Source organism: Clarias gariepinus, chromosome 3, assembly GCF_024256425.1.
Source record: "Clarias gariepinus isolate MV-2021 ecotype Netherlands chromosome 3, CGAR_prim_01v2, whole genome shotgun sequence".
NCBI classification, from domain to species: Eukaryota; Metazoa; Chordata; class Actinopteri; order Siluriformes; family Clariidae; genus Clarias; species Clarias gariepinus.
In genome coordinates this window covers 42,512,152-42,524,998 of record NC_071102.1, presented here as the reverse complement: position 1 = coordinate 42,524,998, position 12,847 = coordinate 42,512,152, and the positions used below count along the sequence as shown (strand labels likewise).

Sequence of the window (12,847 nt, the reverse complement as noted above, 5' to 3'; positions counted from 1 at the left end):
TAGACAGAAGTGCAGGGGAAAACCTGGGTCAGTCTTAACCTGTGGGTAACCCAGGTATTTGCGGCACAATGGTAGTGAGGCACTGCTCTGGATCCGTAAAATGCCTCAGCCTGCCCCCAATAGAATATAGCGCATCAAGGCAAGTATGCAAGGGGGTACATACCATGCATTTGTGCACTTGCATTGTAAACAGACTTCTCATTAAAGAGATTTCAAGGAGGTAAAGATGATGGTTGTTGGCTTATTTCTATTGAGTGGGGAACATGGGGAAGGGGGCATTATTTGCATTTGAATGTTGTCGTACATCATAAGGCACATACATTAACACTAAAACAACAACCAAGAATGAATATTGCAAGTTAAGAGGCCCTGATTACACTACATAAATATTATTTAGTACAACAAAATCACTGAAAAAAAATCCAATGAAACATTTAGACAAATGTAAGACAATTTATTTTTTGATGTACATATGTGCATCATGTAATTTGCAATTATGCAATTTAATAATTGCAATTATGCAATTTTTGCATAGTTATCCCATACATATTGCCACAGGAGTTAATGGATTGTGTGCTTCGCTTCCTTAATAAAGAAAAATGTAAAGCTGTAGGCATAAGACGGACATATGAGAGATGATGAGTACCTTTGAATGTATGCTCAAAGCAATTTCTTAACTAGTAAAACGTACAACAGAAAAGCTTTCCCCCTGAAGAGCGGCGTCTATATCACTGGTGTGGCTGATGCAAACTGATGAGCACGTCAACGCAGAAGCTGAAGGTTAAGCTCTAGGTTGAGCCGTAACAGGAGTGAAAAAAAAACAAAAGGGTGTGATACAAAAGTACATTTGCTTAGTGTTTATTCACAAAAGGTGAATAAGCAAATCCCCAAAAGGTGGCTGTGAGCTCCAGGGGTCCGTTCATCGTACGTCACTTGACACATCCGAGATAAACTGACACATCCAAGATGAGATCATCGCGCTAATTATGATTCGGCTAATTCGGTTCTTCGAGCTCACCTGTTGTTGATTATTAGTATAGCTGGATTGAGTTGTCAAGGATTATTGCGCGCTCGTGCGTTGTTTTAAAAGGCGATATGCATCGACAGTAGAAACACTGATCACTAGCTCTCCGATTGGTTGACGAAATGGAAAAAGAGCGGCTCAACTTTTTTTTGTAACACGTGTTATGCGCTGAAATGCCCCCCTGCCATGGATTGCCCCCCCCTACATAATCGCTATCAAATATTATATTAGAACATAAATTCATAGGTTAATGGTTTACAAATTACAAATTACATGAGACAATAAAATAAAATAAGCAATATGAAAATAAATATGTTGTATATGAAAAAATTGAAATATTATATATACTTTTATATTGTTTATTTTATAATAAAATTAGTTTTGTCCAATTTATCATTATAAAATATTTATTTTTGATATATATAAATATTTATTTGCATATTTTTATGACAAACCCCTGAAAAATAAATGTGTTACAAAATAAACATTATACAAGAATTTGTATTAATGGTCTTGATGGCTGTCTCGTGCCTAGTGTTTATTATAATAGTAATATCATACTTGATAACAATAAACCTATGAATTTATGTTCATATATAATATTTGATAGCGATTATGTGTGTGGGTGGGGGGGAGTCCATGGCAGGGGGCATATAATTTTCTTTTTCCACGTGAGTCAGTCATGCTCTTTAACCAATCAGATGTGACCTCACCATTTCAACCAATCATAACCTGCCAGGAGCGCAGGCTAAATCCTGTTTACATGAAATAAACCTGCTCCCGAGCAGGTTCAAGCTTACGGATATGTTGCTATGACAACAAATGCGAGATGTGCATCAAAGAACGAAACAATCCAAGATCAATACAAATCCACAACAATTAAATCCAGCTAACTGAGTTAGCGACGTACGAAGAACGGACCCCAGAAGCCAACAAGGCCAAAACAATAAACAAAATTCCCTCTACAAAGTGAAACAACTAACCTGCACCAAAAAATAAAGAAACAAGGTGCAAACAAAATGGCATTGACCCTTTTACTAAGCCACTAAATAAAGAATTAAATACAAATATATTCAAAAGTATTTACAATCCAAACCAAAAAAACAAAGGGCGGGGGGGGGGAGGCAAACACAAAAGTGTAGTCAAAACAAGCAAAAAGATCATACATGGAAAAGGCAAACAAAAACCAAGCAATCATTAAAAGGGCAAAGTCTAAGCATAGTCAGGAACTTAGCAAGGGGGTCATACAGGAAATAATATTTAGAATCAATTATGGAATAAACAGTAAGCTAAACACGGTCTCTAGCACTGAACTAGCCTCTGGGTCTCCTAGATACCAATCATCAGGCAGAAGGCGGGACCAACAAAGGACAGGCAGGGCAGCAACCAATAGATTTCAGGCAATGGCACACTGAAGAGGGTAGGACCTGAAACAACAAGGGAAGACACACCCCTATCCCACCACCAGCAGAGACATAGCAGAGACAAAGCAAGCATAACTAGACGCACAAAAAACAAATAAATCCAATATCGTAACACTGTCTCATCAAGTTGCCATGGCAGCTTCGCACAGTTAAAAAAAAAAAAAGATGATCCCTGCTCAAAATGCTGCTGGGAACAGGTGTTGGATATACAGTATATTTAGTGCAGAGTGCAAGGAAGCACTCTGGCAGGACTAACAACGGCAGCAAAACTACAAAGGAGAGCCAGAAGGAAACACAGACATGAGGGCATCCTGGGTAGTACTAGCTGAGAGGCAACCAGTCACTTTATCACCAACAAACCTGTGTAATCAAGAAGAGTGGTCCATTCAAACATACCAGGTCCATAATACCATAATACTCTACACCCATGAGTTGCAACTTTACCTAATACAAAACTATTCACAAAAGGCTTGGCTAAATAAAGCCTAAACACTGAGACTGTGTTTGAGAGCTAAACATTAATTGCAAGACTATTCCAAAAGCTTTGTTCCTACTGTAGGTTTTCATAATATTAGGTTCTGATATACAGTCTGCATCCTTTGATCAAAGTATTTGTCGGAGATCATAAAACACTAGCATTTTACTCAGTTACTGTGGTGAGAAATCATTTAGTGTTCTATAGGTCGTAGTATTTTAAAATCAATGCAAAAGTCAATGCACATTCACATCCAATGCAGTATGAATAAGGTAGGAGTGATGTGCTTATATCATTTGGTTCTAGTGAGGACCCTAGCTGCTACTGTACATTATGGACTAACATCAAGACAGTAAGGCATTACAATACTCCAACCTAAAGGTGACCAAAGCATGGACTAGTTTTTCTGCATCATGTAGTGACAATATTTCTATTTACCATTCAGTGTACTGTATAATGTCCTTCACACATTCCTTAACTTTGTTGGTGTTTGCTGGTGTTTTCATCTGACATTGTTGAGATACTATATCTTTGTGTCATTAGCATAACACTGGAAACTAATGTTATGCTTATGAATTATGTTGTCCAGAGGAAGTATGTAAAGAGAAAATAGCAGTGGCCCAAAACCTAAACTACACTTTAGTACTAAGTACAATAGTCGCCGTTTACATCTACAAACTGATAATGCACACAGTTTTGAATTGATTTATAAGAACTTAAAATGTTAGTTGTATTTATATTTGTATTTATATTAGTTGTATATATATTATTATTATTATTATTATTATTATTAGCAGTGTTGGGAGACATTACTTTTTAAAGGAACTAATTACACTCAAAAAAATAACTTGTTGAATGAACGTAATTAAATTATGGAAAGAATTTCCACCTGATTTAATGGCTTTCTTACAGCATTAAGCAATTTTGTTGGCCCAACTTAATGTTCTTAGGTTCAGTCAAATTAATTTTATTAGGTTCATTTAACTTATTTACAATAAGTTAATTTAACATTAACTTACAGCTGCGTCCAACATAATTTAATACTGTTAACATAAATGAATAGCGTTGGTACAACATTTTTCAGTTGTAAATTAAGTTGATCCAACTCAAGTAAATTTAAATTTCAAGCCCTGATCAACAGAATTCTGTGAAGGAAGGAAGCATAAGACAAACGGGATAAAACAGATTTTTAATTTACACCAGCAGCAACTTACAAATGAAGTCTCAATTTGAACAGATGTACAAAACATAAAACACCACAAATAAGTATTAATCATAGAAAAACAATTAAACACCAACAGAAAGTTTTGTACTTTATAACTGTTCGTTATGACTTTTAAATATGACCGTTAGGGACGGTTGGTCAGGAAACTCCTGAAGTCAGATGCAGACAGGACACTTTCACTCACAAACTCCTGTGAAAAAAATTAAAATTCATGATACTTAATTTATCAAATGAACAATATTTATACTTTTTTCCTGTCGCTTCACAACTCATGAGAACAGACCGAAACCAGAACCGAACCGCAGATTAAGCACGCGCATATAACCGTCGGTATTTTAAGTGTGATTAAAAATACAAGAAATAGCTTAAACCAAAATAACGTGACTAAACATCGCTAAACAGAAGGTGACATTTATGTTCAGTATTTCGTTTCTATATAGAAAAATGGGAATTAATTCCTGCTTACCTTTTCCACACGCCCGCCAAACGTTTGTCTTCTCAACACGCTGTGTTCTCTTCTCGCGATGTCTTCTCGCGATATTTCCGGTTTTGCTATTTCCGGTTTTCATAGTGACAAGATCTCTTTGGTTTATCTCAACATGATTAAATCTAATACATGTTAAGTTGTTGAATTTCATGTAAATACAACATAATTTATTCATGTTCACCTTGGAAACATGAAATTATTATGTACAAAACACATATTACATTTTAGTACATGTAACAGGTAGCCAGGTTCATTTTTTTGAGTGTACATTACAAAAGTAATCAGTTACATTACAGCGTTACTTTCTGATAAAAGTACAGTAACTAGTTTGAGTACTTTTTTCCATTGCAGAAAATGAAAACTCCTTTGTGATTCCTCATGCATGTTGTTTAAGTCAAGACCTTTATAATTATTCTACCATCATCACTCAGCGAAGTTTGACCCATAATCTGTTAACTAATAATACTCCTATCTCACCTACACGATTTTGCACGGTGGCGGTAAGTACGGTTCATCATGATTTACCACGAGTTTTGGCATGTGATTAGGTTTTTATCTTTTGCATGTCGGTCCTTGCATAGTCAAACCGCAATGGAAAGATAGGGGTATAACAGCAGAAATAATAGAGGGGAGTGAGTTATTAGGAGCGGGGCTTGTTCGACGACTTTCACACACACACACACACACACACACACACACACACACACACACACACACACACACAATAATGTATCGGAAATGACTGCTGTCTGGCTCACGGATTACATAAATTGTCTGAAAAACAGATAACATTTTTGAAAAATTGTTTACATTATTCGTTACATTAAAAAAGTAATCCACATACTCTAACGCGTTACACCCAACACTGATTATTAGTACGAAGTGTACTGTTATTTTTTAACATAATTATTTATTTATTTTATTTAAATCTATACAGTTTAAAGCTATAAATTTACTTAATTCATTTTTCTTTAATCTGTTTGCTTGACTTACTATGTACTGTATGTATTTATTTATTTATTTATTTATTTATTCATTCATTTAAATAAAGTATTCTCAGGACCAGAACAATATAATAATTTGTAACTTATTAAATGAACAGTAGATTATAAAGCTCATTATAAGCCATTATAAAACTGCTATGCTTTTGGTTATATGAGCTACACTTCATTCCTGTCAGGAGGTTAGGTGAGGGAAGTTGAGCAACCTTCTAAAAATCGATCAGTAAATTACTTCATCTTTTTAGCTAGCGTTAATACTTACTAATTACAGTCTGCCCACTTTGCTACTTAAAATATTTGACAGTTACTGCTGTAAAAGTGTGAGTGAGTTGGGTGTGTGTGTCTACAGGTACAGGACATCTGGAAAGTATTTACACATTTTGTTATGTTACTGCTTTTTTCAAAATGGATAAAATTAATTGTTTTTCTTAACATTCTACAAACAAAACCCCATAATGACAACATAAAAGATTTTTGTTCAAAATCTTTGCAAATGTATTTAAAATAAAAAAATCACATGTACATATAGTAAGTATTTACAGCCTTTGCCATGACACTAAAAATTTACCTCGGGTGCATCCTGTTTCCACTAATCATCCTGGACAGGTTTCTACACCTAGATTGTATCTACCAGTAGTAAATTGATCAGACATGATTTTGAAAGGCAATATCAGGTCCCATAGTTAACAGTGCATGTCAGAGCATAAACCACAAAGCCATGAAGTCCCAGGAATTGAATATCTATAGAGTTTAGAGACAGGATTGTATTGAGGCACAGATCTGGTGCATGGTAAAAAAAGATTTCCGCAGCATTGACGATCCCAATGAGCATACTGGCCTCCATCATCCAAAAGAGCTACACGATTGCTCTGTGAACAGACAAGAACGTTCCAGAAGAACAACCATCTGTGGAGAACTCTTTAAGCCAAATTCAGAGTTCAATCTTTGCTTCATCCAACAAGAGAATTGTGTTTCTTATGGTCTTAGAGTCCTTCATGTGCCTTTTGGCAAACTCCGGACAGGGGTTCCAAGGAGAGGCTTACGTCTTACAGCGTACACCCTGGACAAGGTGCGTATCCATCGCAGGGCACACACATACACACTCATTCATACACTACAGGCAAATTGGGGATGTCTGTTATCCCAACCTGCAGGTTTTTGGACAGTGGGAGGAAACCAGAGTACTCTGAGGAAACCCACCAAACACAGGGAAAACATGCAAACTCAATGCACAAAGAGACAGGAATCACGTCTGACAGGAAACGAAGCCGGAACCTGTAGGTACAAGGTGACATTGCTTACCACTACTGTATATCAGAGGTCCTTCAATGCTGCAAAAAAAAAAATTGGCCATGTGAAGCAGTTTTTTAGAAACCATGGTTATACAACAAAATATTAGTTCAAAGATGCACAAGAAAGATTAAACTTTAAGTATTTTTGCTTCAACGGTAAATTCATCACTTTGTTAAGATGGATGATAACACTGCCTTTTTTTTTAACAGACTAATATTTGTTTTTCATTACTTACATTAAACTAATAATACATTTAGCACATTTTTCTTCATGTTGTGATTCAAAATAGAATGTTCAGTGTGTCCAATGCATTTATGTGATTTAAATGAAAAGTTATTACATGGATATGGAGCTTCACTCACTTTTTTCAACACACTGCTATTATTTTGAACACCACTGTACTATAATTTCCTTAAAAAAAAAAACTCGGCACACATTGGTAATTTATAACGTAAAATGGTATACAGGAACATAGGATTATATTTCAATAAAATAAGGAAGTATCAACACTGCCATTCTGATAAAATTCCTAATTCACCCATCTTCTCCTGTTAAGTTTGGATGCAAAACAAAATGATCACATCTCTCTCAATTCTATCTTTTTATGGGGATTTATTGGATGTTGCTGTAGATCTGAGCTGAATATTCAGCTGCTTCATCTGTCACAAACCTGTGGATTAGAAACACATACTCTAAGGAATAGAATAGTGTAATGTCTTACATTTCTAAGTAGTCCCGTAATTTACTCATTATAGTACACTATATCATGAGCCGCACAATTAGTGTTGGTGTAATGATAATGATTTGCTCACTGGGTGGCAGCAGTGCTCCTGCTAATGTTCACAGCAGCGTACTGAACTTTCTCTTCCTCTGTGGTGTCTGGAGAACGTCTGGGTGACAGAGACCCTTCCTGTCTGTGGGATTTTTTAAAACCACACTGGCATATTGAAGGTTATCCTGATCATCTGAGGCGACTCTCCCGCTGAAGTCTGAGGCTGGGACAGTTTCATACACAGCATCAGGCGAAGGCTGAAAAGAAGAATAGACTATATTACATATATGAACATGTCACATGATCAAACAGTCTCTCCTTCTACCCACACTCACCTGTTCACTCTCACCAGTGCTGCTGTGGCGGTTAGCTGAGCTCGACTTCCTCTTCCTGAGAAACGCCAAGCACATGTTCATGATAATTGTTTAAATTAGTATTTAATTGTGAAACATGTTTTAAACATATTCAGTGTTCACATATTACATACCACATCCACAGAGCTCCTGGGATGAGTGTTACTGCAAAGATGACACCAAGTCCCACCATGACGAGCTTTACCACTGTGTTCTCTTCTGAGCCTTTAGAAACTAATCATAAGCAATAAAGTTGTTTTATTTAGTCCTCTTTATACAACAATATAAAAAAAGTGTTACACTACACTAACCTAACACATTCAGGAGTGTTGGTGTGGAGTTGTGCTGTCCCAGCTGGTTGTGAGCAGTGCAGTAGTACAGTCCGCTGTGCTGGGAGCTGATGTTCCTGATGCTGTAATTCTGGCCTGTTGTCAGCAGTGTGTCTGCAGCTGCTCTCTGCTTAAACCAGGAGAAGTTGAGAACAGGAGGGTTTGCATCACTGCTACAGCTCAGAGTCACTGAATCCCCCTCCACTGTGTCTCCAGAGGAAAGAACCACTGCTCTGGTGTTTTTAGGGGAGTCTGATTAGAAATAAAACACCTGAATCAGCTGGTGTATTTTCAGGATCAGCATTTAATATAGATATAGATGTAGTATGATTGAGGAGAGTAAAATCCAGACTCACACACTGGAGGAGAGAGGAGACTGTCATGGCCTTCAACAGCACAGCTGTAACTGACCGCACCACTGACTGCAGCTACAGAGCAGGAGGCAGATTTACAGTCAGACACACGCTGTCCGTTCTTGTACCAGATGTAAGTGGGGTTGTTAGACAGAGTGCAGGTGGTGTTACAGCTCAGTGTCATGTACTGGTCTCTCCAGTGTGATACTGTAACCCTTAGATCTGTAAAATAATAAATTAGTTTAATAGTTACTTTTATTTATCTTATCTCTATATTTGTATGACATTACCTTTAACAGACAGAGAGACTCCAGGATCTTCAGTGTATTTGCCTGTAGGATCATCAGTGTAGAATCTGAATCTGTATGTTTGAGCGTCTCTCTCTGTCAGGTTAGTGATTCTCAGACTACAGTTATTCTGGGAGCTCTGTGTGTACTGCACTCTGCCCTGATACTCCTCATCCTCTCTCACATCCACAGGCTCACCATCAGCCTGCTGTTTAATAAACCAGACTGATTTTAACACTGTGAGTCCTGCAGGGTGTTTATAAGAGCAGGAGAGATCAATCGATGTACCTTTCAGGGCACACACATGTTCAGGAGTGTAAGTCACACCCCAACACTCTGTACCCAGTACACCTGAAACACACACAGAGAAAAATATCAAATAACCAGAATGCATGTACTTTACACACACCTGCAGCACACCTTATGATTGGTGGTTAAAAGTTACTTTGCCCTACCTACCAGCATCAAAATGTGATAACTTGCCACAGAAATGAAACAAAAAAAGACAACAACAAAAAAAAAGAATAGGAAAAACACAGCAAATATGAAAGATTACTTGATGCCAGGCATTTAAAATGAAAGGCATGTTAACATTACGTTTCAACACTTAGGCAAATTGTGAGCACAGTGATGTATTAATACAGTGAACTTTATGTAAAGCTTTAAAGTTTTAAAGATAAAAGAACAAAAGAACAGATAAACACTCACTCTGACACTCAGGCATGTTGTCTGTCAGAAAGACATTGTCTGTTTATTAAAAACAAAAGAGGGTTTTATGTGTTTATACAGTATGTTGCTTTAAAGAACATAAACCATTTTATGGGTAGCAGTGGTATAAATGTTTATTCAGAGATAAACCAGGAAGTGTTTGTTCAAGGAAGAGGAAGAAAGAGAAAAAGAGAAAGTAAGAAAGAGAGTATAGAGATTTAGCACATTGTCAGATCCAAGAGGAAGAGAGGAGGAGAGTAAACATATTTTATATATTGAAAATTAAAAACATTAACACGTTATTTTACACTACTTGGATGTGTAGCATTATTTAAACTTGACCTTGTGTAGTAATGATATAAACTACAGTCACATAACATTAGGCTTAAGCTTATTATTACACAAGCTTATTATCATTAGAAATTTTTCTACAATTTATTGCTGTATTATATGTTACATATATATGTTATATGTTTTCTTTCTCTGTACAAAAACAGATTATGCACAAAAAATTCCAATGCACTCATATGATTGGTACGTGTACCAAATAAAATCTCTTGAATCCTGAATCTTGAATCTCTAGCTTCTGTGCTCACTAACATGCTAGCCACTCTTTAATTAGTGATGTTAGTTTAATGTTATACTGCATATGGTACATACAGTTTAATGCTACACTTACTAAGGGTAAACCCTATGAATGGTCACAATTTCTGATATACTGTAATAAGCAAAACAAAACATGAGAGCAGTAAACACTGATCAGCTATAACATTAAAACCGTTACCACTACAACCACCTAGGTTTTGGATTCTCTGCAGGGCCTAGGATGTGCTGTGGTGTCTGGCACCAGGACATTGACAGTAGATCCTTTGGGTGCTGTGGGATGCAGGGTGGGGGTAGAAGCTCCATGAATTGGACTTGTTTGTTCTTTTCATTTCATGAGCAGTGAATCAGATTAGGATCTGGTAAATTTGAAATTTAGGTCAGTGGCCTTGGGTTCTTTGCCTGCTGAGGCTGTGGTGGACTGGATGTTCTGGTGTTGATGTTATGGCTGATCAGTGTAAGTTACTTAATTAGGTTTAATACTGAGGAATTACTGACACTTACACACTGCAGGAGAGCGGTGTTTACTCTCATACACCTGACAGGAGAAGCTGCCTTCATCATGTGGACTGGTCGAGTTGAGCACAATGGTGGCGTCAGTGGTATATTTAATGTAATGGCCGTTCCTGTACCAGTAAAAACGGGCTGTACTGACACTGCAGGTGGCGCTACAGGTCACTTTCACTTCTCTTTGTCCTACAGTGTTAGGATCCACCTTCACCTGCAAGTCTACACACAATTATGTACAAAAACCTGTTAGTATTACATTTGGTGTGTGTGTGTGTGTGTGTGTGTGTGTGTGTGTGTGTGTGTGTGTGTACCTGTAACAGTCAGATGAACTCCAGATGAGGCTGATATCCAGTCACTTCTCCGTGTTTTAAATCTAAACTTATAAACTCCAGAGTCACTCACTCTCACATTCATCACTGTCAGCTCACAGTCAGACGTCACTGTACTTACAGACACTCGTCCTGAGTATTGTGGATCTGTGCTCAGGTCTTGTGGTTCTCCTTTAGAGCTCTGGACTCTATACCACTCTCTCTGTGTGACACTGGAGTGATCAGGTGTTGTAAACGAACAGGGGATTTTTACTGTAGACCCAGTAACAGCACAAAGACTCTGAGCCCGAACCCCTGGAAAAACACATATCCACACACACACACACACACACACACACAAACCAATAATTTGCACTGACCAGAAATGGTGCGACCACAATTTTAGCCTTTGCTGCTACTGCTGTTCTAGGTCATATAACCAGCTAGTGAGACACCAAGGCGTGAAGATGATAACCTAAATAGCATTTGTGTATGACTGTTAATAAACTTAATGTAGGTTTATAGAACAGTACAAATAAGCTTAAACAGATCAAGAAAGGTGCAGGACATTAATCTCTTAAATAAAACATTAGTATTGTAATGTAAATTCTTTTAACAAACTTTGTTTTGTGCTTCCAAAACCTATTTTAAAAAACTTACTGATATGTTAAGGGCATTTACAGTAGTGACACAGCAGCAAATAAAAATTAAAACATATAAAATATGAGTTTACCTGTCAGTAACAGGATTGCTGCTACTATAATATTTCTCCACATTCTGTAAAAACACAGTGACATCAGCCTTCAGACAGCAGACACATGAAGATTCACCAAATCAGAATTTCCACCTTAAATATCTGTAAATACTCTTATAAAAATAAATTTATATATTAATTTAATGAATATTAACTACCTTAATCAGCCGGTTTGTTCTTTTAAGCAATAAGGAGCGTCTTCATCACACTAGCAGTAAAGACACGGAAGTCGTGCATTTAGCACAGCACCTACTGTACCTATTTTAGCTTAGGCTCTTCCTTTTTTACATTTGAACAGACAGAGAGACACGTGAATAACACCCCTGGAATATCATGGCCACCAATGCTGTGCTAGCAATGCAGTGGAATATTTTACTACTTAACATCATCTATAGTTTAGAGTATTGTGTTCAAGCCCCAATGCAGGGTTTAGTAAGGAAAGCAGTGTGGCAGTAGACTGATGTAGTAATTGTGCACACTTTTTGAAAGACTCTTGCTGTTCAGAATCAAATGTGGGCTCGTGTAGCATGGTCTTGTCTCACACAGACAAAAAAACTTCAAGCTCACGATTATAGCCGGTGGACAGACTCAACAATTTGATTTCATTTATGGTGCAGTTTTAACTTCAGGCAAAAGGACTGGCAAAGTTTCATTAAATTCTGTCCAGTCAGGTTTGCCTGATGATGTGACAAAATCTGGCTGGAGTGATATACAGACATACAAACAGAAATTTTGACTGGTTTCAGGTCAATATATAATCATCATTGAAAAGATAATAATGATAAATGATATAATTTAAATGATAAATATTATTAAAAGAGCGAGTTCTGACCAACGTACAGACAAAACATTTATTTTACTTTACTGGAGCTATTTTTATTCTGTTATGCCAATAAACTGTATTAAATCAAGTTAAAAAATTACTCGGTGGGATGTCAAAC

General features: G+C 36.9%; 1 protein-coding gene across 1 annotated transcript in view; it reads right to left on the bottom strand.

Annotated features, from left to right (window-relative positions):
- The window catches only part of LOC128518710 (sialoadhesin-like), a 1,187,000-nt gene that overhangs the window by 62,519 nt on the left and 1,111,634 nt on the right, over nt 1-12,847 (bottom strand). Inside the window, exon 19 of the mRNA XM_053491953.1 lies at nt 8,373-8,635. Within this exon, the coding sequence (XP_053347928.1) occupies nt 8,373-8,635 (263 nt within the window). The remainder of the gene's footprint in view (nt 1-8,372; nt 8,636-12,847) is intronic.